We start from the raw sequence: 27,299 nt of genomic DNA, 5'->3' as shown, positions 1-27,299 counted from the left end.
CCAGCTCCACTACTCAATCCAATTTTATTTCCACATGCAACCCCCCGACCCCCCCAACACCTCCCATTCACTTGCCCCACAAGTGGGGAGCAAAGGTGCCAAGATGGGCTGGAAAAATCTATGTGGGGGTCCGGGGAGCCAGGCCAGCTCCGCAGCCCGGAGCGGGGGCGCTCAGGCCGCGCCAGGCAGGGGGCCCGGGCCGCCAGCAGCTTCCCGTCGCCCCGGCCGCGCGGCGCGGCTGTGGGCCCCGAGCGGAATTTTACGGCCGAGCTGGAGCGGAGGAGGCGGCCGCAGCAGCAGGAGGAGCCGCCGCCCTCCCGCTCATCCTCCCCGGTTCGGCGCCGCTCCGAGCCCGGGCCCGCTCCGCTGCCCGCCGCCCCGGGCGCTTGGCCTGAGGAGCGGCGCAGGCAGCGGCGGCGGCGTCTCCCTTCCGCATTTTCCTGGGTCTCTCTCGGGCAGTGACGTGACGTGCTGACGGCGGGCCCGGCCCGGGGAGCTTGGCCGCTTCCACTCAGCTCCGAGCTCGGCCCCTCCCTCCCCTCCCGCCCGCCCCGCCGCAGCCGCCACCGCCGCCGCCGAGCTCGGCCCAGTCGCGCTGCGAGAGGCCGCCCCGAGCCGCGCGCCGCCGCCCGCCGCCACCCCGCACGGTAAGCAGCGCCGGCCGGGCCTTCTCCTCCCCGTGCCCGCGCCAGGCCGCGGCGCCGCAGTGCAGGCCCGGAGGAGGCCGCAGCTAGGCCGCGCCAGGGCTCTGGCTGGAGCGGGCCGCAGGGCCCCGAGCGGGCTCTGGCGGCGCGGCCGGGGGCGGCGCGGTTGGGGCCGGTGGCGCGCGGGGAGCGGGGTCGGAGACGGGCCGGGCCGGGGGGCGGCGGGGCCGGGCGTTGCCAGGCCGCGAGCTGGGCCGAGGGGGCTCGCGGAGCCTGTGGAGGAGGAGACAAGATGGCGGCGGGGCACAGAGGCTGCGAGAGGCGGGGGCAGGGCGCCGGCCGCCATCTTGAATTAATCCGCTCGCCCTGGCCGGGCTTCCCCTCGTGCGGGCCGGGCCAGCGGGGGCGGCCCCAGCTCGCGGCCCCTGCTCCCCCCACCCCGGGGCCGCGTGATTGGGCCTGGCGCTGGCCGGCCCCGGCGCCTTGCTAGGCCGCCGCAGCCGCCCGCGAGGCGCCCCGCACTGCGGAGAGGGGAGGGCGCCCGCCACCCGCGGGAGGGGGCAGGGCAGGGCGCGCCGCTCGGCAGCCCGACACACACCCCCACCCCTCCCTCCTCCCGGCGCTGCCTGGAGCGCGCCAACGCCGAGCTGTGTGCCCCGAGCGGGGTCCCCGCAGCCGCGCCCTGCCCGGCCCAGGGGCTCTGCGGGCCCGGGGAGCCCGGCAATGGGAAGAAGAATGGCGCCCTGGCTGGGCGGCAGCGAGTTCTCCTCTGGCCCCGTCTGTAGAGCCCGCCTCGCTGCAGCATTTCAACGAGAGCTTGAATATTTCCCCGATTTCGGTGTTGTTAACGATCAGCACAGACCCTCCCTGACTCGAACCCCACCCCCGTGATGCGCTTTTCCAGGGAAACCCCCTGGAGCCCGATGTTTGCAAACCCGACACTCCGCACTTGGTGTATGAGAGTGAGATTGAGTCTAGAGCCTGGCTAGGCCACAGGGAAACTGCTGCTTTCACTGCTCGAACCAAGGGGGATGTAGAACAAATACACAGCTCAGTGGCTAAAACAAGCATATTTTGGAACTGTGTTTAATGGCCTTAGAACTTAAAGTTGAGAAGTTGCCTTACAAAGGTGTAATCGTGAACGCAATTCTGTGTGTGTGTGTGTGTTGCATTCTCAATGATCAAGTGGGACAGGGAAACGTGGTTTCAAAATAGTAATAAATTGTGTTTAAGCTAGACCCTCATAACCAAGCAAAGGCATTTGATTGCTCAGGACTTTAACCCAGTTATGGGGACACAATTAAATCCTGTCCACACTACTTTTTTAAAAACACTGATTTGACCAGGTCAAGGAAAATCTTGTAGTTGGCTCTCCTAACTTTTGTTCTTCTTTTGATGTGTACATGGAAGTTTTTCACAGTGGAGGCAGGAGTTGGGAGTAGAGAATTTTGCTGATTGTTCTTCACTAGTGGGAGTGGGATCAGGATTTTGTTGTGTTTTTAAAATTTTGTACAGTTGGATAAGGTTGATTTTGCTATCTGTATTAGTATTTTTATGGGAATGGGCGTGGGTGTTTTACTTTCATCCATAAGCATGGAGAAATGATGTTGCTGTATGGTAGGATACACCTGTAGCTACACTGCTGTAGTACTTAAGTGAGTAGACACTAGCTATTCTGACAGGAGGTGTTCTCCCATCTGCTTAGGTAATCCACTTCCCTGAGAGGCAGCAGCTAGGTAGACAAAATAATTTTATATATGAACTTTAGGTTAGCTTAACTGCACTGTTCTGGCATGTGGTTTTTTTTCACACTCCTGAACTACATCTTCATGCTGACCCCATTTTCTACCAGGTCTTAGTCTTTCCCCTCTTGCTTGCTTTGGAAGGGAGTTAGTTAATGGATTTAGCATGTTTCATTGGCATATTACACTCTCCTGCACGCGTTCTTTCTCCGTTCATTCCTTTTTTGACTGATTGTGTTTAAAGTCAAAGTTAGGCCAAAGATGTATATAACATCTTGGGAAATGAAACATATTTTTCGTAGGGGGGGTTCTTTTATTGAATTGCTAACATTATAATGCCATTTGTATTCCAAATATATTTTTTTCGTATTTGTCTTCAGGTCTGAAAAATTTGTCTTGATTTTCATCAGTGTTCTCCAAATAAAGTTATATTGCTTATATTAACAGATATAGTGAACATTTTGTAAGAGCTGTCTTTATAGTTTAGTTTTACATACTAAACTATGCAATAATTAAATTCATACTTATTTTAGAGCTATGTGAAACTGACTTAGGGTAGGTCTCCCCTATTGCAGTTGTCAACCTAAGGTATGCAACTCCAGCTACCTGAATAATGTGGCTAGAATCGACATACCTTGGGTTGAGTTACTTTGGGGGGTGATAGGAGAAACTCAGGTTGACTGACTAACTCTTCTTCTCAGGGATATAGTACAGAGGTTGACTGGAGAGTGATCTGCAGTTGTGTTAGTGCGTCAGCTGCTGGTCCATCAATCTCAAAGCATTGATCCTGGCTGTAGTGTAAGATGTCCTTGATCCTGAAGAAGTGGGCTGTGCCCACGAAAGCTCATTATACAATCTACATGTTTTGTTAGTCTATAAAGTTCTACCAGACCATTTGTTGTTTTTTAAGTTTATTCTGTACAGACTAACTTGGCTACCCCCTGAAGCTTCTTGATCCTTCAGTTAGATCTGACTGTGCAGATGGATCTCAATACCTGCAGAGAGGCTCATTGAAGCCATTAGGGTTCCACACAGACATATAGAGGTCTGTCTGCATGGATCTAGTTGTAGGATCAGGGTCTTAAAGAGTATTAAGTCAAATCTTATTTATTCCAGAACAGGGTAGTTTTTAAAATGGAAATAATAAAACTAATGTGGTATACAATTTATAAGTGGTAGAAAGTCTATCCTTGATTCATCTCACATCATCTTAAAAATCCATTTGCTTTGAAAGCTTTCTCAGATGACCAGAATCAACATTTTCAGAATGTAAGCCTTTCCTTTTCAGAAATTCTTGTTTAAGCATTAACAGTATGCAAACAAATACAGTACTGTCTTCCTGATTTTGCAGGTGGACAGTTCTAGCACCAATGCTGTTGGTATCTCTACCAAATTGCATCAGGTGAGGACTGACCAGAGACTTGCCAGTTTTTATTGTTACTACTTAGAATCAGTGGACAGTTTTGAGTAAATGACAAGAATCAGGTCAATTTCATGCTGTTAGAACTTACAGCAGTAGCAGAGACAGGCAATGGAGTTATTCCTATGGGAAAAGGACCCAACAGGATAAATTGAGTAATGGAGAACTCCCTGGGAAGCACCCAGAAATTTGATGGGATAAGAGATGGAAAACATCACAGGAGCAAGGAGGCCAGGGGATGGGAGCAGGAAGCAGAGAGGTTGAGTGCTCCTCCCAGAAGCCAGTGGGAGTTGGGACTTCAAAATCATCAGACTGTTAACTTTTAACTGATTGAAGATTAATATGTATGACAGGATCAGTGGTTCTCAAAATGGGCTGTGTGTCCACCTGGATAAGACACTGATGAGCCCACACTGCTTTTTTTTTTTCTTCAACCGAGAGTGTCCATAGCCATGGAGCCTTGCAGCTTCCATTGGCTGTGGTTTGCCATTTTCAGCCCAGGGGAACTGTGGGAAACAGTGTGGCCCATTCAATGGCTGTGGACCCTTTAAGTAAACAAAGTGGTGGAGACTCGTTAGTGGCTAACTTGGGTGGACCTACTTTGAGAACCACTAGGCAAGATGTAGACTTGGAGTACAGTCCAAAAGTAGTACTTGTACTTGGTATTGCATGAGGAGAGAGCAGATCCCAACATATTTGACTAACAGGTTTAGTTCTTGCTGTTAGGTGTCTGTTAAATGTATGACTCCTGTGTGTGTGTGAATGACGTCAGGCATAGCAGGGTATGTTAGAGAGCGTAAGTTAAAAAGGATAAATAAGTGACTGTAGTATGAAAAAAATAGGGGAGACAATATAGAACATAATTGTAGGGAAAGAAGGAGCGATCCAAATGGGTGGAGAAAGAAAGTAAACAAGCAACCATAGGAAGGCGACACAGGAAAACAAACACTTTTTAACATCCCTATTCTATAATAGTATATGTGGGTAAACGAGTAACTGAAAATTTAAACTGTTATACATTTACACGCAGAGGTGGGGGAGAGAGTTCCACGGAGCCACTTGCCTTCTCTCCCCACACTGCTGCCTCTATCTCAGGCAGAAGCAGTGGGGTGTGTGTGTGTGTGTGTATAGTCATTTGGATTAATTTATAAACCCAGGCTTACCAAATAAATTGTTTAACCATCTATATACTAACATCCCTAGACATAATATCTTAACATTCAAAATTGCCTGATTTACATCAACAGAACTCAAAAACAATCTGTCAGTGAATATTCCTAGAGCTCTGCACGGGTACCACATTTTTCTCTGCAAAAATTAGCCATTGCTATCTGCAGGGCTCGAAAAAGTATTGAATCTACTTGCCCGGGGCGAGTAGATTTCAGCTGGGCGCTCCACTCATTTGCGGCATGCGCATGCGCGTCTTGCGCATGTACAGCGTGCGGCTGGCAAACGGCTTTCGCTGCCGTTTGTCAAGCCCTGGCTATCTGCATCTGTGGATGTGGATATTCATTGATATAAAATGGATATCCACAAATTAGCAGTGTTCTAGATACAAAATTTATGTCCACATCGCAAAAATGAGCCATGGATGCAGATTATGTAGGGCTCTGATGATCCCTTTTCAAGATCCAGAAGCCTTTAACTAGAATCATCCACAGTCTTACCAGTACAAATCCCTTTTTAAAATCTAGGCTAGTTCATCTGGACTTCTCCAAGTAATAAAGGAGGCCATGAGAAAAGTATCATAGTTTAATTTCTGGCTGCATTCCTCCCTTCTCTTGCCCTTGTTTACATTATTTTTCATCAACAGGAGTGTTTAGTTGGGAGTATCAAAGGATGAGGTTGTGCAAGGATGGAATTGGAATATATTTGCTGCTGGGTGTATATACTTGGGAATGTATGTTTGTTTTTTGTTTTTCCACCATGCAAACATTTCCTTGACGGGGGGGGGGGGGGAGAGGAATGAAAACAAATTATTGCAGTTTTCAGTTAAGGTTTCTACTAGGGATGTGTAAGAGGTGATACCTGGGAGTATCTCTCTGACCGTATCCCACTGTGGGTGGAAAGCTGCTCCAGCCCATATGGGCTAGGAGTTGGCAGCCATGCGCGGGCTGGGGGTGTAGAGCTGGCTTTTGCCTATAACCGCATTGGGGCTAGAATTTCTCTTCTTGAAATGTGTGACATATGCATAGGGAATGTGACGAGTTTGATCACTGAGGTCCCCTTGGGGCTGTCACTGGTGTGCTGATCATGCCACTGAGCCTACTTATCTGCCCTCTGGGGTGCACCACCAGGGCCACTACCCTGTCCTGCTGAACCAGAAGCTCTGGTCACCCAGCCAAGGAACAGAGTTAGGATAACAACCTCCCAGCAGAGGAACACAGACTCTGAATCAGCTTTGGGAGAGCTCACACACAAGGCCATTGATAGCACTGCCCCCAAAAGGACCAAAACCCCAAATAAAGCCATCTTACTCTTTACAAAAGTAGTGGGGCATCCCAGAGGTGGGAATTCTTTGTGTTCAATTCAAACTTTTCTCAACTTGAGTGGAAAAGTACAAGGAAAAGTACCAAGTCTTTGCCCACGAAAGCTTATGCTCCAATAAATCTGTTAATCTATAAGATGCCACAGGACTCCTCGTCGATTCAGCAGATTGTAACTTTAAAATTATATGTTACATAATGCATTTTGTCTAAGCGTCTTGGAGTAAAGCATATTCATATTAAGCCAATTTTCATAAAGCATATGGGGGCATGACAGGGATCTCTGGGAGAACTACAGTTACTGGACAAGTAAACTTTTTCGTCTTTATTTTTCTTAGGCACTGTGACTGATGAGAATTAAAGGCCATGGATGAAGATGGACTTGAACTGCAGACACATGAGCCAAACGCATTCTTTGACCCAACAGGTCTGATAGGAGATAAAGCATATTAATAAAGCCCTTCATGTTAAACACAAAGTAGATTATAACGAGTCATTTGTCTTTACTGAATGGTGCTGAGCTGTTCTATTATTATTTTTGGACTGAATGCTGCACTTGTGATTTTATTTTTAGTTCAGAACAGTGTAACTAAGATGTACTTGCTGCAGGACACTCTGAAATGAGGATTATCGAAAAGAGACTCACAAATGGCTGACCTTACAAAAAAAAAAAAGGTCTCTTTGAGCTGAAAGCTAGAAAATTGGCCTATGTGAGTTTGTCAAATAAATGCCAGTGGCTAGTAAGAAAGTAATAGTTTCCTGGTGCTTTTTCAATTTCCTTACTCTCTCTCTAAATAGACATGGTCAAAGGTACCAGAATGCTTGTGGTAGATACATTGTGTATAAGCTGAAGATAAATTGCAGTAACTGACAGACAATAAACATCAGTCATGTTTACTGAGTTACTATGGATGTTTTAAATGTTGGTTTAATTATATTTTTCAGGGTCTGATGCAGCACATATGGATGGAGATCAGATTGTTGTAGAAGTTCAAGAAACAGTATTTGTTTCAGATGTGGTGGACTCAGACATAACTGTACATAACTTTGTTCCTGATGATCCGGACTCTGTAGTCATCCAAGATGTCATTGAGGATGTTGTTATTGAGGATGTTCAGTGCTCAGATATCATGGAAGAGGCGGATGTGTCTGAAACTGTCATTATTCCTGAACAAGTGCTGGGCACAGAGGTAGCTGATGAGGTTTCATTAGCACACTGCACTGTTCCAGATGATGTTTTAGCTTCTGACATAACAGCAGCAGCATTGTCTATACCAGAACATGTACTGGCAAGTGAATCAATGCATGTACCTGAAGTTGGGCATGTGGAACATGTGGTTCATGATAATGTTGTAGAAGCAGAAATTGTCACCGATAGTTTGGGAGAAGATGTAGTTTCTGAAGAAGTCTTGGTAGCAGACTGTGCCTCAGAAGCAGTAATTGATGCCAACGGAATTCCCATGCAGCATCAAGATGATAAGGGCAACTGTGAAGATTACCTTATGATTTCCTGTAAGTTTATGGGGAAAGTAGTAAAAGGTAGAGTGAATTACATTGACTGGGTGCTGTTGAAATTTTTTGTTCCTTTTAAATGACGCCAGGGAGATTTCTGAAATGTTTATAAGAACAAAATTTCATAAATGTACATGAATATTTTCCATTATAATTGTGCTCCAGCTGAAGTGGCTTACTTATGAAGCTAATATAGAGAAAGCTGGAAAAACACTATGTTAAAATAAGCCTTTTAAAATAAAATACTAATGTATTAGATTACAGAACAATATTTTATATGAATACTTTTTGTAACAAAGGTAAAATGCCATTTACATAATGACAACTGTAGGAGGTAAACCTGGCATTGCTCCAGCATATACATTTGTACAAACATATATGTTGGAAAATCAACTAAGAAAGCAAAAGAATAGTTTCACATGAGTGGTAGAGGGACAACCACAGAACGGTTCTATTTTTCTGCTGAAATATTATTCTTAATGTTTCTGCTAAGCTTCTGTTTTAGATTTATAAACACAGGCAGCAATAACTTTTTCTATTAGAATATATTTTTTTCTCTTGAATAAACTGAACATGTGAAGGCACACTATTAGCAAAAAGAATAGCCACTATTGCACATAACTGGGAAGAAAGCTTGAACTGAAGATTCTGGTTTTTGAAAAATTTTAAGCCCTTTTGTACCAGTGGCATGGTCTATTAGAATTGCAATATTGAAACAGGTGCAGGTGGAGGACAGGGACAAGGCCAGATGATAAAATTAATTTCCCTGTGGGAAATATTTCTTCAGTCAAACTAACATATATTTTAATGGTGTAATCAGATTAAAATTCTTGGGTTCTGTATAATTTACGAAAGTGATGCTATTAAACCGTTTTTTGTCATAGAATCATTCAAATAGACATTGTATCATTTAGCCCGTTTATGTTGCCATTGCAAGATTATTTGTTTTGTCTAGCTTTTAATTATTCAAATAATGGAACTTGATTGACTTCTTATATTAATTTTTGCTTTGTTTCTAGTACAGGTTCTTTGAGTAGTTCCTCATTGTCTGCATGTTGTTTTTTGAATATTTCTTTTCTTAATGGAATTGTAGGGATGTTAAATTTAGTTTAATCAAATAATTGACTAGTCAATGGAATTTCCATTGACTAGTCGATTAGTCAGTATGCGGAGGAGCTGCAGCAGGATTAGCTCCTGCCCCCTCCCCCCCTCCCCCCCTGAAGCACAGCGTGGGGGGCCTGGTGTGAGCTGGGACAGCTGATTACTGGGTCCTACCTCTCTCCCCCCTCTACCCCCCTCACGGTGCACCTGCAGGCTCTTAATACATTTAGAAAACAGAAGCACTGTGTGGGGGACCTAGCGCAAGCTGGGAATCAGCTATCCAGGCTCTTAATACATTTAAAAGGCTGGAGTGCAGTGTGGAGGATCCTGTGCCAGCTGGGACAGCTGATTCCCAGCTTGTGCCGGTCCCTGCTACCCCTCTGCCTCCCCTGCCCCCTGTGGAGACAGTGTTGGGGGAACTGGCTTTTAAGCCAGCTTCCGAGGCAAGGGAGAAGCAACTAGTCGAGAGACTAGTTGATTAGTCGCTTACATCCCTATGGAATTGTAGTTTGTTTTGTCTAAATTCATGGATTTCAATATTTCTTCTTGCCCCATGAAAATTGCTAGATTTCTTAATGCCCTAACATGTGAATTCCTGGTGTCGAATACCCTTGTGTGGCTGTATTTTTAAATTAATAAGGAGATAAACGTAATGGTCCCTAAAGCAGAAAATCTAAGAAACCACCCTTTTGTACTTCTTACTTACAGATAGTAATTGACTGAAAACATGAGATTATCTCATCATGTTTAACAGAACCAAGGTGTTTTGATTCCTAGTTACTTTTGTCTTGATTCTTTACTTTCTTTGTTATTGGATATCAATGTGTTTTTCAAATATTTTTGTAATATAGTTAACCCTTTTAACTCAGGTACTTAAGCATATTAACATTTTATATTAATATTTCATTGCAGAGTGTATAATTTTTCTTTATTTTGAATTGAAAGTACATTCTAGGATTTGAGCTAAATGAAAGTTTCATCCATTACCTTCTACTATATTTAAAGCCTACCTAACAAGTTCTGCTGGTTTTGAAGTCAGGAGATCAGTGCTTCCTCTGGTTAAGTGGAGATTGTCTAATCTGAATAGTCACTTCATTATAGAAAAAGAAATCAAATGATCTTTTACCTCCTTCTTTCACCTTCATCATATGTATTTCTTGATCTTCAGACTCAATTTCTCTCTTCTTCAGTTGCACTTGATACCAAATGAGTGTTAAGATCACCAACATCAATCTCACCTTTGATTCCTCCCACATCCCCTCCCCCAAGTCCTTGAAATCATTCTTGATTTTATCACAACTTTTTTCAGTCATGTTTACCTGAGTTAGTCATCTTGGGCAAATGGGTGAGTAGAATTTTGCGAGGTTGACTTAATCTAAGGTACCTCCACGATTGTGTCCAAATGCTGCCGGTTTTCATATGTTCTGCAAGGTATGGACACGTGCCTGTATTCCTCAGAATACTTTTGCCTTTCTTGTTATGCTCTTTTAATAGCAAGGCAGAATATTACTCTGTTCACTTTATATGGGTCACAAGTTACCTGTCCCACATTCTTCATTAGAATGCATAGGTTAGATTACTTGCTACTCTCTTTCTCTTAGGTTTCTTTCAGTGTTTTCCTTTTGCTGGATAGCCTACTCTTTCTGTACCTGTTTTCTTACTGTGATCATTATCCAGTTTTTTCAAGATTGATTTAGATTTTGCTCAGGTAAGAGTGGTTGAATGAATATCTAATAACTGAATGGTTCCACACATGCTTTTCTTATTCCATTTTTCTTTCTTCTCATTTCTGGATTGAACCTGCACTTTCTTTTCTGATAGTACCTGTCTTAGTGATCTCCATTCTGTGTAACTTTCCTTCAGCAAATTCATCTGCTGTTTGAATCACCCTTTCCCCATTACAAATGAAATTTAGCACATAAGACTGTCTTGCTTTCTTTGGTTCCACCTCCAGGATAATGCTTCTTACTACTAGTGATGCTCAGATGCTCAGTCTTTGATTGTGCTCAAAACTCAGTTTTTTTGTTCTGAACTGGGTCCTGGCAATAATTTAACTCTGCCTTTGGATCCCTAAGCAGAGAATGAAAACCACTGCCAGCTGTTAAACAGTATTGAAAGGATTCTAAGAGTTTTGATTAAAGTACACGTTTCCTTTTATCCATGCTTGAAAAAGTCATTTGAGGAAGACTCTTGATATATGTTGGCCAAAAGGGGACAGATTATGGCCAGACACACAGCAACCTAACTCCTGTAGTCATAGACTATATTACTTGGAAAACTGTTTCTCCCTAAATGGAAATACAGCGTTTTAGTAAAATGTTAAAAATGGCCACAGACAGAAAGATGTTGGAGTTTTATCAGGGAGGACAGTACCTTAGAACTGGACAGCCAACTGAAATTAAAGTTTCTGCATTTCTGATTTTACTCAGTTTGTCAAAACAGGAGACATGCCGTTAGTTTTTTGTCACTGAATAGTGGTAAAGGAAATAGCTGCGTGAAAAGAGAAGTTGTGCTGAATATTCTCAGTATATTTTGTACAATAAGAATTGTCAAATATAAGTAAGCAGTATGGGAAATCTGAAGAGATGAAGGCTGATTTTGGACACTTTGTACTCATCCTGTATTTCACAAATCTAGGAAAATATTTGATGTTAACAGATATAACAGACCTGTTACATCCTAGTCAGACCTAGAATAAGAAATGTTTGATTCATATACCAGAACCCAAATTTTTTGAACCAAGGGTGTTCATAAAGGTGGTAACGTTGATTGTATCATTACTTAGTTTTAGAAGGGGCACATTTTCCTCTCCTCTTGGATGATACTTTTATTAAGTCATTGGACCTAGTGAGCAGAACTATAATCCATATGACTGCGGTATTGACAAATCATGTTTTTGTAGCAGATATAAAAAATGTTTTTGTTTTACAGGCCGTCTTCATCAACCATCTGGGAGTACAGAGCTATTTTCTCTTGAGGAGATTCTTAAAGGTGCAAGACATAATAATAGTTTTCTCCCCCCAAAAAGAGTAATATTTGCTGTTAGACTACTATCTAATCATTATAATGGTATTGTGCATAACTGGCCTGGCCAAGAATGTTTATGAGATCAGTGCATGTTGATCATGAGGAAGACAGGATACTTCGGTAAGAGCTTAGTTTTTACTGTGCTGGGTAGAAAGAAGCCAAATTATGGGAATTGGAGCTACTTTACTATATAGCCCATCAAAACAGACTAATGAAGTATATCAGTCTTGAGTCCTGGGAGACTTATCTATCATAGTTTTCTGTTTCCTGGGTTTGTAAGACGTCTGAAGTGTCATCTTAACATTTAAGAAATATCAGGAGGGCCTCGCCTTGTGTTGGACACCATCATAACAGTGCTCTATGTGGAAAAGAGAGTGGCTACAAGATATTCTAGACTTCATCAGGAAATAAAATTATTTCAGTGGACAGAAAGTCTAACTTATCAATTGCAATACAAATAAACAGTGTAAATGTTTAGATTGAGCAAAATAGAAGTATGCCTGGTTAGGGACCTACTTGAGTATAAACATTATGGAAGAATGAATGCCACAACCTTTTGCATTAAGAAAATACTAAAGTAAGCAAGTTGTGCTAGGAGCTGACAAACAGCTTATCCTAACTATTTTGTCTATTACCTGTGATAATGAGAATCTTTGACAACAGAACTCATGTTGTTTTTATTGTTCCAAACTGGCTTCAGGGATCTTGGGCCAGATTCTTTTCTTAGTGAAATTAATGTAAACGTGGAGATTTTTTTTTTTTATTCAAAAGCTAGCTTGGTGTGGATTTCTTGATGAGTTTTTACATGTAATAGGATGACACCTGAATAGATGCACGATTTGCTACATTTTTGGAGTAGAGAAATGGGAGCAGTTTATACTGTTTGGTCTTTCCATGGTCACATTTTGCCACAATTTATAGTGCATTTTGTTCATATACAAGAATTTTTCAAGATCTAATGTTTGGTGGGAGGTAAATGCTATAATAGTATAGGCAACAGGTCAATTAAATGCTATTAATATATAAAATATATTTTGTCTTCCCTTGTACTGCTCTTAGTCATTCCTTTATTCTCTCTTGGTCTTACTGAGTTATTCCTCAATATGGAGAATATTAAGATATGCTTTAGATTAGGGGTTCCCAGGATTTTTCATGTGGACTACATTAACAGATTCTTTTATGGATTGTTTGTACCTATGAACACAAACGTGCAGTCCAACTTCCTCTTCCATTTGTGATCACATAAAATCATTGTAGCAACTATAGCAATTGCATACATAGAAAAATAACATTAGGAAAGTGCATTTTTGTACCATTTTTTAAAGTAAATGAAAGCAACTGGAAACAAGAATAGAGCCAGCATCAGGTGATCTTATGAGCTCTCTGAAGACCACCAGCATAGTTTGAATACTGCTGTTTTAGAAAAAAGTATTTAGTTTCTTAAGGTTTTTATTTTGTTTTCCTTTATTTATTTATTTTATTTTATTTATTTATTTGGAGAAGCAATTTCAATGCACCATTGTACTGAAGTGAAATTTTGGTGTAGAGGAATCAAAACATAATCCGTTCACTTACTAATTTTTAATAAAGTTTATCAGATTTTAGTTAATAAGGTTGCATTTTACAGCTTTGGAGTAAGATCATTCTATCTCTTCTTTGCCGTAATACGGGCTATGACCAGTTTAACAACTGCCTGATGTACCTACTTGGAAGGTCACAGTCCTTTATTAAAAAGAACATGCAACTTATCCTAATTCTTTGAGAAATTAAATTACCAGATAGGAACACATTTTCATTTTTTACTTTCAGGAGGGAGAATATAAGAAAATGGCAGCAACCTATTTTTGGCGCATTCGTGGGTAAGATCATGGATAGGTCATGTACTTGAATTAAAAATTCAAGGTTGATGCTTGTAAACCTCATTTTCTCTAACTGAAATTGAGAATTTGGAAAGATGCATGGAAAGTATTCATTTACAAAATCACTATATAATACAAAACAGTTTTAACTGTATACCCTAAAATAAGTAGTTACAAGGATATCAAAGCCTCAATTAAACCAGTACAGTTAGATGCTTCAGTGTGGCAGTATCAAGCCCTATTGATGAGAAAGCACTATCTAGACATGATGGACAATACCAATAGCCAGTTCAGAAGGGAGTAATTAAATCCTACAGAATGAAGAAAGCAAAAAGTATACTTGAGGAATGGTAGCAAAACATTTTCTCCTCTGCTATAATTTTATTATGGTTGGAGTCTCTTGTATAATCCAAGGAATTATTTTTATAAAAGTGTTTCCAGTTAGCTGAGAACACCTGCTATAGTAAGGATGCCTTTTTGGAGTGATCTGAAATAATGTATCACCAATAATGTCTTGGCTTTTCCCCCTATTTAGAAGATTCTGAGTTTCAGTTACAGCCATGTTAACAAGGACATTATCCTTTGATCTAGGATCTTGTTTCTAAAGTAGGCGTGGGGAACCTTTTTTGGGTCAAGAGCCCCTGACCCACAGAAAAAATCAGTCAAGAGCTGCACACAAAACCTCCTCATTGATGTGGTGCCCAACTGAGAAGAAGAAAGATGCTCCCCACAATCCTGTCACACACCAGAGCCTGGAGCATCCCAGCACAGGCTCCTCAATGCAGGGGGGACCCTGAGCCTTGGGGGATGGATATAGGCAAGCTGGGGCCTGCATTTGGCCCCAGGTCTGAGGTTCTCAACACTCTGTTCTAAAGTAATTTCAGATTGTACTGTAGGTTTTCTTGGAATTTTAAAAGCTCTGTATTCTGCAGTGTTCATCATTCACCTGCAAAAACAATGTTTGGTGCATTCCTACTGCCATTTCTAGTGCTGTAATGTAACATAGTGAATAATATTATATGCAAATAGTGATAGCTGTTAATTTACAGTTCTTGTTGAGAAAATTTATGTATGTGTAAACATATGTATAGTATGTATGAGAGGCAGAATACTTTGATTGTATATATGGTATAAAGGTTATAGGTTGATATAACTGCACGATAATAATAATACCTAGTTTTTGTATAGCTCTTTGCATTAGTATGTCTCAAACCACTTTACAAAGGAGGTCAGCATTATGCGCAGGCTGGCTGTATTGTTCATGAATGGCAAAACCATGACTGACTAATGTAGATCATTCCACTTGAACACCGTTACAACTTTTATACTACATCATCATGTACTCTGTATATGGTTCATATTACAGAAAGCTATTAGAATTTTTTTTGTGTTTTAAAGTATGTTATTGGTCCTGTTTTTCATTTCTTTTTCTATAAATGTTTTAACAACATACCTTTTGTTATCATGATTCTAAACTATACATGACTTTTAAAGAGCCATAAAAACTTCAAAAAGAGATATAAAGTTACTTTATTGTACATAATGTCATATGTTTTAAGTCCAGTGCTTTGGAGTCTGTCAGGTCAGTGCTAGGAAAAAATGCTGGATCCTGTTGAAAAGAGGAAATCCCTATAGGGTTTTGAGAGAGTGGACTTTGTAAGCCTGTGAAAATTAGTGTTTTGAGATAAAAGTTAACATTTGGGCAAAGAAACATTTTATGGTATGTATTTTAAAAAGATACCAGATTTCTGCTTATGAGTTTGTAGTGTTAGAATTAGTACCAGTACCTAGAGGCTCAGTGGGCAGAAGGTAGGTGACCCATTTAAAAGATTAATGAAAAGTTAATTTTAATTTATCACATTAATGTGGGTATGTGTGAGAGTTATATTGCCACTATGCTGCTTGGAGGAAGTCCACTGAAGAGCAGCAATGGAACAGGTACAGTCTTTAAGACACTGTTTTGCCATGAGTTCAAAATAATAATGGGGAATGGATATAAGCAGGGATGTTAAAACCCACTGAAATAATTAACCGGTTAACGATTTGTTTAACTGGTTTAACCGCAGTGTGGGTGGTGGAAGATGCTCCAGCTTTCCCCTACTGCAGTCAGCAGAGGCTGCTCTTGACCAGCCCTGCCAAACTGCTGCATCCACCATAGGCGAGGGAGTTGGTCCCACTGATTACCCAGTAAGCATGTCATTAAGGCTCATGCTTACCAGGTAACCGGCTAATTGTTAAACCTTTTATGTCCTTAGGTATAAGATTGTAATACTACATATATTTTAATTTCTTTCTTTGGAGAAGTTGACAGGAATTAATGAAATCAGAATTTGCCAGTATTAGTGACAATTCATTAGCTTGAAACTGAACTTGGCCCCTTCTTTTCTGAGCAGGTGGGGTCTGGGATTGCTTAAAATTCTTTCTCCACTCACCCAGAAGAAGTAAGGCTTAGTGATTGTGGTGGTAACCCCCTTTCTAGTCAACTTTTTTTTAAATAAACTGTATCACCCTATCACATTTCTTATTTAGATTATGAAAATCTTGTGTCTTCTGTCTCTCTCTTTTGTTTCTGAGGAATCTTAAGCAGTTCTTTAGATGTGGCTTCTTCCACTGCAGTGTCAAGACACTTAACTTATTTTTTCATTTTTAACCATTTTCAAACTGAAATGATAAAGTGAAACCTTTCTTATTTGCAGCTTTTTGTATAGATAATGTAATTATATAATAATTTGTCTTTGTAGTGGATGATACTGGGAAGATCGAACATGAAGGTTCTGCTGAAATCACCATGGAAGCAGAGTCAGAAAATGATCCATGTAAAGTGGACAGCATTTGTCCAGAAGTCATCAAAGTATATATCTTTAAAGCTGATCCTGGAGAGGATGATTTAGGTAAATCAGTGTAGTCATTTTAGAACAGTCTAACTTCTGAAATCCTGTATACTCAGACTGTGTTGTTTTTTCTCAAATCATTTGTGAAGGAACATAGATTCTAAATATCAAACAATGTAGACTTTTATTTTTCAGTTTAAAATTTCATAGAAAAATATTCTTAAACTTTACTCTGGTCTTCTTAATTAGGAGGCACAGTAGACATTGTGGAGAGTGAATCTGAGAATGATCACGGAGTGGGACTGCTTGATCAAAATAGTAGTGTTCGTATTCCCAGGGAAAAAATGGTTTATATGACTGTAAACGATTCTCAGCATGAAGATGAAGATTTAAGTAAGTAGGTGGCCTTTTTTTGGGGAAAAGGTTTTTATTTTCAGTGATGTGAAATTACTATTAAGGCTGTTTATTCTTAATTTCTTTTTTTCTTAGATGTTGCAGAAATTGCTGACGAAGTTTACATGGAAGTGATTGTAGGGGAGGAAGATGCAGCAGTAGCCCATGAACAGCAAATTGATGACACTGAAATTAAAACTTTTATGCCCATAGCTTGGGCAGCAGCTTATGGTAGGTCCTGTACAAGCACTTCTTCAAGGCTGGGATTGGTGGTAGCAAAATATCTGCAAAAGCATTTAAAATCTGAATATCTCCTTGGCATTTTGTATCCTACAGTTGCCAAATAAAACACAGATACCTGAAAAAGAAGATGAAAATTATAAAGCAAGCTTCTTTTTGTTTCCATTTTAACAGACATTCCCTTCATTCGTGTGTGTGTGTGTGTGTGTATATATATATATATATATATATATATATATGTATGTATGTATGTATGTATAAAGTACACAGGTTTCCAGCTGAAAAATTGCATCTTGAGTACCTCTAGTCTTGGCAGTTTTGGAATACAATGAAGTCTGGCTTGGGAATAGAGAGATGAATATTTTTGTCAGAAGTGACAACCAGGAGAATGTAGGATTCAGTTAAATCTTAGCTGAGAAGCAGTGTTACCATATGACTTTATTTTGGGGTGCTTGGGTGAGTGCATAAATATGTAGCCTGGAACTTGGGAAATTAAATCACTTTCAAAAAGTAAACAGGAAAGGTACCTGTACGGTACTTTCTGTTTAAATGATTCTTGGGTACAACTCAAGAGTTGCTCTACAGTATTTCAGAATTGTTGCTCTTGCTTAGTGGTATCTGGGCATCTGATCTGAACTAACTTTTCTCCTTGTTGGACTAGATCATTTATGTTAGAGAAGCATCCAAGTACCCCAATCAAGATTGGGACTGTGTATGTGAGATGTTGTCCAAATACAAAGTAAGAGACAGTCCCTGCCCTTAAGGTTTTACAGTATAATTTAAAATAAATTGCAACAAGTGGTGTAACACATTAAATAATGAAAGAAATAGGATAAAGGTAATAGTGATAGGAACACATGGCTAAGTAGCTGTTTGATCAATTAAGAGCCCTTCTGGATTCCTGCCTGTCCATTATTAGTTGAAAGTTTCACACAGTCATCAAAGATGAAGTGAATGTTGAGGAGGGATCTGAAGAACAACAGAGTAATGACTGTACAAATTAATTTAGAGATGACAATTGAGGGCCTTAAAAATGAGAAGCAACTGGAAAGGGAAGCCAGTGGATGTGCTCAAAACAGGAAGAACAATAGGAGCAGAATCTTAACTCCTATATGGATAGATTAGGAATATTAAATATTAGTTAATTGAAGTGCACAAATTCTTATTGGTTACTCAACTAGTCTATAGTCCCTGGGATGGGGGTGGCAGCCAGTGTGTTCGGGCCCACTCCGAAAGAGCCCCGTGCCACTCCACGCTGCTGCCTCTATCAAGAGGCAGCGGTGCGGGGTACCAGGCGAGAGCTGATCTGTGAGAGGAACCTGTTTAAAAACCAGCTCACCTCACGGGACCTGGCACGAGCTGGAACTGAGCTTGGCTGCCTGCCCGTCCAGCTCCTAATACACTTTAAATGCAGAGTTGCAGAGGGAGTAGGTCCCGGACGCATCACAAACTAGGACTGAGCCGGGCTGCTGGCCAGCCTGGTAAACAATTTGCTGGCAAGGTAGAGGGAAGGAAATATGTGTAGTCTATAGAATTAACCTATAAGCTTTTGCTTATCGGTTAATCGACTATACCGGGGTTCTCAAACTTTATGATACCGTGACACTCCCCCGCCCCCCCCCCCCAAGTTGCTCGTGACACCAGGGGAGTTGGGACCCACAGTTTGAGAAACATGGCACAATACTATTACATCCATAGGATGGACCTGAATGGGCTGAAGTGGATTTGCTAGGATACAGGAGGAGGAGATTGCATTAGTAAAACTGGATTAAGGCTTGGATGAGTGTTAGTTCTTGTGACAGGGTGTTGAGTAAGGAGGGCTTAATCAACCTGCAGCCACTACAGCCACAGTCAAGGAAAATAGATTGGAGCTGATTGAACAGCCCTGTGCCCTCCTGGTGATGAGAAACATCTGCTGGCCTAATTAGTTTGGGGACTATAAATGCAGGGAGAAGGGAAACCAGGAGAGATGGCGGAAGGGGTGGAAGAGTGAGGTTAGGCACAGATACGTGAGACACAGATCGGCCCAGCCCTTTGGTTTGCCGCTGGTGAAGTGTGAAGAACATACATAGATTCGGTGGTGTGGTGGTGGTGGAAAACATTTGTAAATAAAGGCAGCCTTCACTGATTTGTGAGGGATGCAGGAGAAGAAACCAGAGTCCAGCTTGTGCGTCGCTACATTTGTGCTGACAGAGAAAATTCTAGATCATAAAAAAGGTTTTTGCAGAAGCAGCAGCAAAATTTAAACACATTTTGGATGTGTAGAGTTAGAGAGAATGTGAAATAAAAGATGACATTTTAGCTATAGCGCTAAGTGATACAGACCATGGTGATATTATCAGTCATGTCAGAGAAAAGGGTCAATGAAATGCTGAGGAAGTTATTGGAAAAGATGAAGAAAATAATGAGAGGATGGGGACATGAAAGGGCACGAGAATAAGATGTCAAGGAGGACAATGTTTGTTAAAAAGTGTTGAAATCAAGGAGTTAGTTGGAGGCCTTAAGTTTGTCCATCAAAAATTCATGCAAGATCTTAGTGAGTGCAATTTCAATGGAGATCCAAAATGGAGTTTAAAGTTGTAGACAGCACATTCTGAGGTTTAAAGATGAAGGGGGGGGGGGAAGAGGACAGTAGTCAGAGAAGTGAAATGTATAAAGCGGAGATTTTTTTAGGATGTGAGAAACAGGAGTGCTTGTATTGTCAGAATACAGAAACTGAAGGGAGCGGTGAGAAAAAAGGGGAGCAGAAATCGTGTCATGGATGTTGTTGAGGCAGGTTAAAGAGGTTTTAGAGGAGATCAGATAAGAAACCTCAAAGTCAATGACAGGTTCGAAAGAGAAGAGAGTGCTGGAGGTAATGTTTCTAGGGAGGATTTTAAAAAATCACATTATTTTTCTGCTGCAATGTGACAGTCCAATAGCTCTACTACTTTCCATTCTAGTAAGTAGGGGAAACAATTTTTGTATTTGAGACCAGTTACACCAAATTTTGTCATGTCATATTCTGTAAGGACCCTTGTGTACATACCTCAGCGTATGTTCTATTGGTGTCCGGTGTGAATTTAGTTCTCACTTCCAAAATTATCTGTCACCTGCCACACAGACTCTTCAGCCATTTTTCTGGCTTTCTTCAGTTGACACATGAAGTTCAGAATCCTCAAGCTATGGATGAGTCTGTTCCTGCCTGCATTTTTTGCTCTGATTAATTTCTAAACTCTCACATCAACTCTTTACTTTGATACCTAGCTGCTTCCTTTTGTGTCCTCCTCCCATTCTTGTCTTCACATTGGCTTATATGCTGCCTCTTCCACCTTGAATGGCCTCCCTCTCCTGAAGCATAAAGAGGCCACTCTTCTTCAGACCACTCTTTAAAGCTTACATATTCCACAAAATCTTCTCAGCAATGTTCCCTGTAAGCTGAGCTAACTTGAGTGGCTACCCCAGAGATACTCAGATGCTGCCCAGCTGATTGGCAGGGCACCCACAGTGTTTTTATCTGCATGTGTCTTGGTGCACATAACAAAATTTATTCTGCATGTGGATGGAAAAAGTTAAAGGGAACACTGCTTATCAGCCTTCAACAACCAACAAAAGATGTGTTGTTAAATAGAAAGCAAATATCTTTAATTATTTCACTTGTAGTTAAACCCATTATCTGGTGCATTTTATGTCATTCTACTATTTATGTATATTGAATGTAAGCTTCTTGGGGGAAGGGCTGTATCCTTCTCTTTGTTTTTATACAGTGTTCAGCGCACTGTTCACTCTCTTCAAAATTAATTTATGCAAAGTTAAATCTCCAGATTTGAGTAGAGTGAGAGTTACGTATATTTATGTTGTTCTTCTACTTATGAGAATCGCTGGCGCATTCAGAAATGATTCCTAAACTTACATATCCAATCCTGCAAAGCCTCTGCATGTGAAACTTCTGGGTTTTTTTTCAAGTCAAGTCATTTGGCTTGAACTGAATGGGCATTCACTTGTAAAGGTTTTACAGGACCGGTTCCCAATCTTTTTGAACATATGGACCCCTTTTCAATCTATTAAAATTTCACAGACCCTGCCAAACAATCCATTTTTGCTAGCCAGTTAAACCCTTCCTGCCACTCTAATAGCTTTTGAACGGCTAGAGCAGGGTGAAATGTTCACAAAAAGAGAAAAAATTAGTAAAAAGTAACTGAGCATGGAGCTTCTCGGGTCCAATTGGCTACTGTTCACCTGCACTGCTTCCTCAGCTCCTGTCCCCTCTGTCCCCTGCCCATCCACAGAGCGAGGGGATTCCTGTGGTCCAAGGGCTGCTAGCTCCTCAAGGGTGGAACTTTGGGAACGTAAGGGGAAAAGGTGGAACTTTGGGAGTGTGGGGGAGGAGAGCCACCATGTTTGCCAGGACACGGCTTGTTTTTGATCCCGTTCCCTGGATTCTAAGGGAGCAAGGGGAAAGTGCTTGCATGCTGTGCATGCCTCACACACACCAGTCAGATGTGAGAGACATGCACATCCTGCAAACACTTGCCCCTTGCTCCCTTAGCTTCTGGAGACGGCATCAAAAGCAAGCCGCATCCCAATGTGCATGGCTGCTGCTCCACTGCCCTGCAATCCGGGGTAGAGGGGGAGTAAGGATCGGGCTTATCATGGTTGGCCTGATCCTTACTTTTAAAAACTTTCTGTGGACCCCCTCCAGTGCCCTTACAGGTTGGGAACCACTGTTTTACAGGATTGAATTCTAATAGAATAATGGATATTGGGTCTAAATAGCATGACTTTTGCCTGTTCCCTGAGATTAGAAATTCTTTGTACAGAATTACTTACCAGAAATATGTGGCAAAAATCTTTTTTTAAAATGCAATATTGAGATTAGAAAGAAAGAAACCTATGTAAAAGAGACTTAAGTTTTTCTGTAAACTGCATTGGATTTGAATCCAGATCCTTCCCCATATAAATCCATACCTCTACCATTCAGTTCTCAATTACATAGCTGTAGCTCTAGATGTTTTCATATGCTGAGACAAGTACTTGTGGATCAATTAATTTTAATGCCCATTTGGTTTAACCAAATTATCATAGTTTAGCTAAAACTTATTAGGTTAAAAGGGTCTTTTGCCTATTTTTTGTTTATCATTATAGAGTGATAGTAGTAAGTAATTTCAATCTATCTTATTAGGTAATAATACTGATGGGATTGAAAGCCGGAACGGCACTGCAAGTGCTCTCTTGCACATAGATGAGTCTTCTGGACTTGGGAGACTAGCTAAACAAAAACCAAAGAAAAGGAGGAGACCTGAATCCAGGCAGTACCAAACAGGTAAGTACTTAGATGCTTAGGTAATTCAATGATAAGGCCATAAAAGTACCTCCATAAAGGTACATGGTTGTGCATTGCCACTGAGGTTTTGAATACACACCATTCTTTAGAGTGAATATGGTTACTTTGCTTCTATGATTTGTTGGCAGGATGTTCTGCTGACATATCCAGCTTGTATTTTCTGAAAATTCTGAAACAAAATGTTAGGAAAATTTAACATCACAACTTCAAATGGAAGTGAACTCTCAGCCAAAACAAAAGCAATATACATTTAACTTGATGTACAGATTTGAATTGACTAGCATATGTAACCTTTTTAAAAAGCTGATCTTGGCCAAATGAAACATTGGTGTAAATGGCATCTTTCTAAAAAGCTGTTTGTCTTTTTGTATAGACAGTAAACTCAGTAAAGTTAATTATGGCAGTTAATTTAACAAGTAACTAAATGAGTCTGAGTATCATAAGTTATTTTATCCGATATAAATTCTGTACACTTCTCTCATGTCTCTTAAACTTACAATAATTGTGAAATAATTTACCTCGTGGCTCTTTTCAGAATCTTTGTTTGAAACCAGAAGAGCAGCTGCATGGTGTTGACATCAGTAGGCTTCTACCTTCACTGAATTATTTATTTTTCTAACAAAAAAAGGGTACCTTTCCATTGTAACTAAACTGCAGCAGTTCCATCTTATGTAGCTCCCAAGTAGCAGACTAGGCAAATTAAAGATCCTTCCTTTTGCATTGCCAACTACCCTGATAATTCACTCCTATTTGGAGGAAAATGTGTTTCACAGAGTGCCCAGAAGGTCATCAAATTCTGGCTAATTTGGTCAGATATCAGGAAATGAGTTTCAAAGCTGAGGAGCCCTTACATAAAATTTTCTCCTGTTGACCCACTCCCATTCATACCAAGAGGAGTCCAGCTTGAACATGTCTCCTGCTTGTAACTGAGACATATGACATGAGGAGGGAGTTAAGTCTTTCAGGTATATAGGTCTTTGGCCATTTAGTGCAGATGATGGGGCACCAATATAAAATGCTCACAGGGTGATGTTCTGCTTAATAAATGAACTGATAAGTTTTGTACCAACTTCAGTCTGTGTGGCTTTAATGTGTAATCCCATGTAGATTTCATTACAGTAGTATAATCTTGAGAAGAAAAAGACATAAATAACACTTGTAAATTCTGCTTCCAAAAGAAATGACTGCTAACTCCTTGCCATTCATATAGAGAAAAAAACCACATATTGCTATCTGATCTCATAGCAAGCAATGCACAATATGTTACAGAAATGATATTGTATAGGAGTGTGTGTGGTATGAATGGACTTCCTTTTTTTAAAAAAAGGATAACTTGAAAATCTGGAATGTTAAGGAGAACATAAATAGTTTGCTTTGTGAGGTTATGTTGTTAGCTCATAGAAGTTGTCCTGTAATGTAAATTTTTCTGTCTTTGAATAAAAGTTAGAGATTCTAATTAAGACAATTTTGAGAGACTGTTGAAGAAGCTGTAATCACTGACATGTTAAATTATTCCTTATTGAATTTTTACAAATTTATTTCATGTGGTCTGTGTGACATTGATTCATTGGTTGTAAAGACACCCTTCTTTCTGTATGTTTTATATTTGACAGTACCACTAAATGCAGAGTATTGAGTCTGCACTTGTTACTTTTGGGAAATTCTGACTATTGATGCTTTATGATTAGTGCAGAAAAAAAGTTAAAGTGAACTTAACATGAATGGAAGTAACTCACTTTAGATTCAGTTAACAGTATTACTTATTGTTACATCATGTTAATGAAATGCTTTGAAGTATGTTTGACTGTTAATTTCAAAATACTTTTTGTTTATTTTCAGCAATAATCATTGGTCCTGATGGTCATCCTTTGACTGTCTACCCTTGCATGATTTGTGGAAAGAAGTTTAAATCCAGAGGTTTCTTGAAAAGGCATATGAAAAACCATCCAGAGCACCTTCTTACTAAGAAGAAATACAGATGCACAGACTGTGATTACACTACCAATAAAAAAATAAGTTTACATAATCACCTGGAGAGTCACAAGCTGATTAATAAAACAGAAAAGCTTATTGAATGCGATGAGTGTGGGAAGAGCTTCTCTCATGCAGGAGCTTTATTTACTCACAAGATGGTGCATAGGGACAAAGGAGCCAACAAAATGCATAAGTGCAAATTCTGTGAGTATGAGACAGCAGAACAAGGGTTACTGAGTCGTCATCTTCTGGCTGTTCACAGCAAGAACTTTCCTCATATTTGTGTAGAGTGTGGCAAGGGATTTCGTCATCCATCAGAGCTCAAGAAGCACATGCGAATCCATACTGGTGAAAAGCCATATGAGTGCCAGTATTGTGATTATAGGTCTGCTGACTCTTCTAATTTGAAAACTCATGTAAAGACTAAACATAGTAAGGAAATGCCATTCAAGTGTGATATTTGTTTTCAGACTTTTTCAGATACCAAAGAGTTGCAGCAGCATGTACTTATACATCAAGAAAGCAAAACACACCAGTGTTTGCATTGTGACCACAAGAGCTCAAACTCAAGTGATTTGAAACGACATATAATATCAGTCCACACAAAGGATTATCCTCATAAGTGTGATATGTGTGATAAAGGCTTTCATAGGCCCTCAGAACTGAAAAAACATGTGGCAGCCCATAAGGGTAAAAAATTGCACCAATGCAGACATTGTGACTTTAAGATTGCGGATCCGTTTATTCTAAGTCGCCACATTCTCTCAGTTCACACAAAGGATCTTCCATTCAGGTGTAAGAGATGTAGAAAAGGGTTTAGGCAACAAAATGAGCTAAAAAAACACATGAAAACACACAGTGGCAGGAAAGTTTATCAATGTGAGTACTGTGAGTATAGCACTACAGATGCCTCAGGCTTCAAGCGGCATGTTATTTCTATTCATACAAAAGACTACCCTCATCGTTGTGAGTACTGCAAGAAAGGTTTCCGACGGCCTTCAGAGAAGAACCAGCACATTATGCGGCATCATAAAGATATTGGGCTGCCTTAAAGTCTCTTTTGCAGACTTGTGGCTTGGAGTTGTAAAGGATATTGCTTTTCAGACAGCTTATTTTAAAGCCAATCACCTGCGATTACACAAAGAAAAAAAATAAACAAAAATACTGTGCATTTGATTTATTGCTGTATACAAATAGGATTATTGCTTCTAGTTGACTTTTATACATTTTGTTCAATAGCGTGTTCTCAATTCTATTCAGTTTGTTTAATAAATGAGGAAAAGATGGCAACAATAAAGTTGCATTTAATAAAGTAAACCCTGTCTCATACTGAATTTTTCAACCGTAATAGCTTATTTAAACATTTATCTTACTGACTTTGTTGGTACTCACAGTGTCCATGTTAATGCAGTTTTGTTGTGAATTTTAAAAATATTTTAAATTTTCTCTTGATAATATTGTCAGACATGTATAAAATAACCTGGGGAATTTTAATGTCAAGAATAATGTTATTAGGGCCAACCTGTTTGTCTTGTTTAGTGTATTCAGAACTTATGGCAAATTAAAAACTTTACATTTGAACAATTCTATTTAGTATTGCTGAACAAAAAGTACATTCTGCGTTTTAATTCAGGTTTCCTTTACAAAAGATCTCATTCCTCCCTCCAAAACAAGTAAAATGATTGTTGGGGCATTTTTTTTTAATACTTACACTCTGTGGAGTAAGAATTTATTCATAAGTATTATGTTTATTCTCTATGCTGCTTTGTCTTTGAATGGTTATGTATCACAAAAGAGTTTGGTTTTCTCAACTTCTACTGACTAACACCGAAAACATAAAATACAGCTATTCCACTTACCTGGATAGGTTGCAACTTTTGTGCTACAACTAAGTGTATATCCAAATTGAAGACGATTTTATGTATAAAAACATGAAACAGCAGTATTTGGGACAAATAATCACATTTTTTACTGGGAATTACTTTAGAATAAAACTGAAGTCCAATAGATGTCTCAGACAATTTTGCAGATGTGTTATTTAGAGAACTGCAAGTAGGAAATAGTAGAAGCAGATAATTTTTAAGGAACAGAGGTCCAATTTTCATGCAGATATCCTTAATAAAAATAATAAATTATAGGAAGAAACATAGGAAGAACTGTTTCTAAATAGAATGTTTTTCATGAACCATCAGCATCTGTGCTAAGCTGCTGTTTATTAAATAATTAGTATCCAGAATTAATCCAGTTTTTATAGTCTGTTTATAAACAAATGTGAAGGCCTTACAATTGTATGTAATTTTACCACTTGAAGTCTATTGCTAAGATAAAACTATAATCTAATGTTGGTTACTAATTGTTGTATAAATACGCAAAACACAGTCATGTATCTTGAGTTAACAAAAGGTAAAACAAAACTGAATTACTTATGTATTTGGGCCTGATTTGGCAGTCCTTATCCAAACTCCCACTGAAGTCAGTGTTTGAGTAAGAATTGAAGGATGTGGCCCCAAATGACAATAGGATTAGACAGATCCTGCAAGTACTAATCCTACCAAGTAAGTAGCACTTACGCATAGGAGTAGTTTCATTATTTTTAATGGAACTACTAACTGGGAGCAAGGGGATGCAGAAGTTGACTCTCAGTCCTTAATCAGACCCACAGTGAGTGAATTTTCCTCTTTCAGATGGTTGTCCTAAATCTTTATTGTTTTGTTTTTTTCATTGAGGACAGCAATTATCGCTCAGCT

At 40.2% G+C, this 27,299-nt stretch overlaps 1 protein-coding gene across 6 annotated transcripts; it reads left to right on the top strand.

Moving 5' to 3' along the window:
* Positions 1 to 508: 508 nt before the first annotated feature.
* Positions 509 to 26,136, top strand: ZFX (zinc finger protein X-linked). Of its 6 annotated transcripts, XM_006112508.4 has the most exons (11): positions 1,126 to 3,655; positions 3,738 to 3,788; positions 5,620 to 5,706; positions 6,631 to 6,719; positions 7,238 to 7,804; positions 11,837 to 11,896; positions 16,533 to 16,682; positions 16,872 to 17,015; positions 17,112 to 17,246; positions 22,417 to 22,557; positions 24,418 to 26,136. In XM_006112508.4, exons 4-11 carry the CDS (start codon positions 6,659 to 6,661, stop codon positions 25,602 to 25,604), a joined length of 2,445 nt encoding a protein of 814 aa, XP_006112570.1. In that variant the 5' UTR covers positions 1,126 to 3,655; positions 3,738 to 3,788; positions 5,620 to 5,706; positions 6,631 to 6,658; the 3' UTR covers positions 25,605 to 26,136. The 6 variants fall into 6 exon arrangements, with proteins under 6 accessions (XP_075769408.1, XP_075769410.1, XP_006112570.1 ...); XM_006112511.4 differs by lacking the exon at positions 5,620 to 5,706; XM_075913294.1 differs by having other exon boundaries at positions 3,738 to 5,706.
* Positions 26,137 to 27,299: the final 1,163 nt, after the last annotated feature.

This window comes from Pelodiscus sinensis, chromosome 1 (genome assembly GCF_049634645.1).
Source record: "Pelodiscus sinensis isolate JC-2024 chromosome 1, ASM4963464v1, whole genome shotgun sequence".
Lineage (NCBI taxonomy): Eukaryota > Metazoa > Chordata > Testudines > Trionychidae > Pelodiscus > Pelodiscus sinensis.
This window is presented reverse-complemented; position numbering and strand designations above follow the sequence as displayed.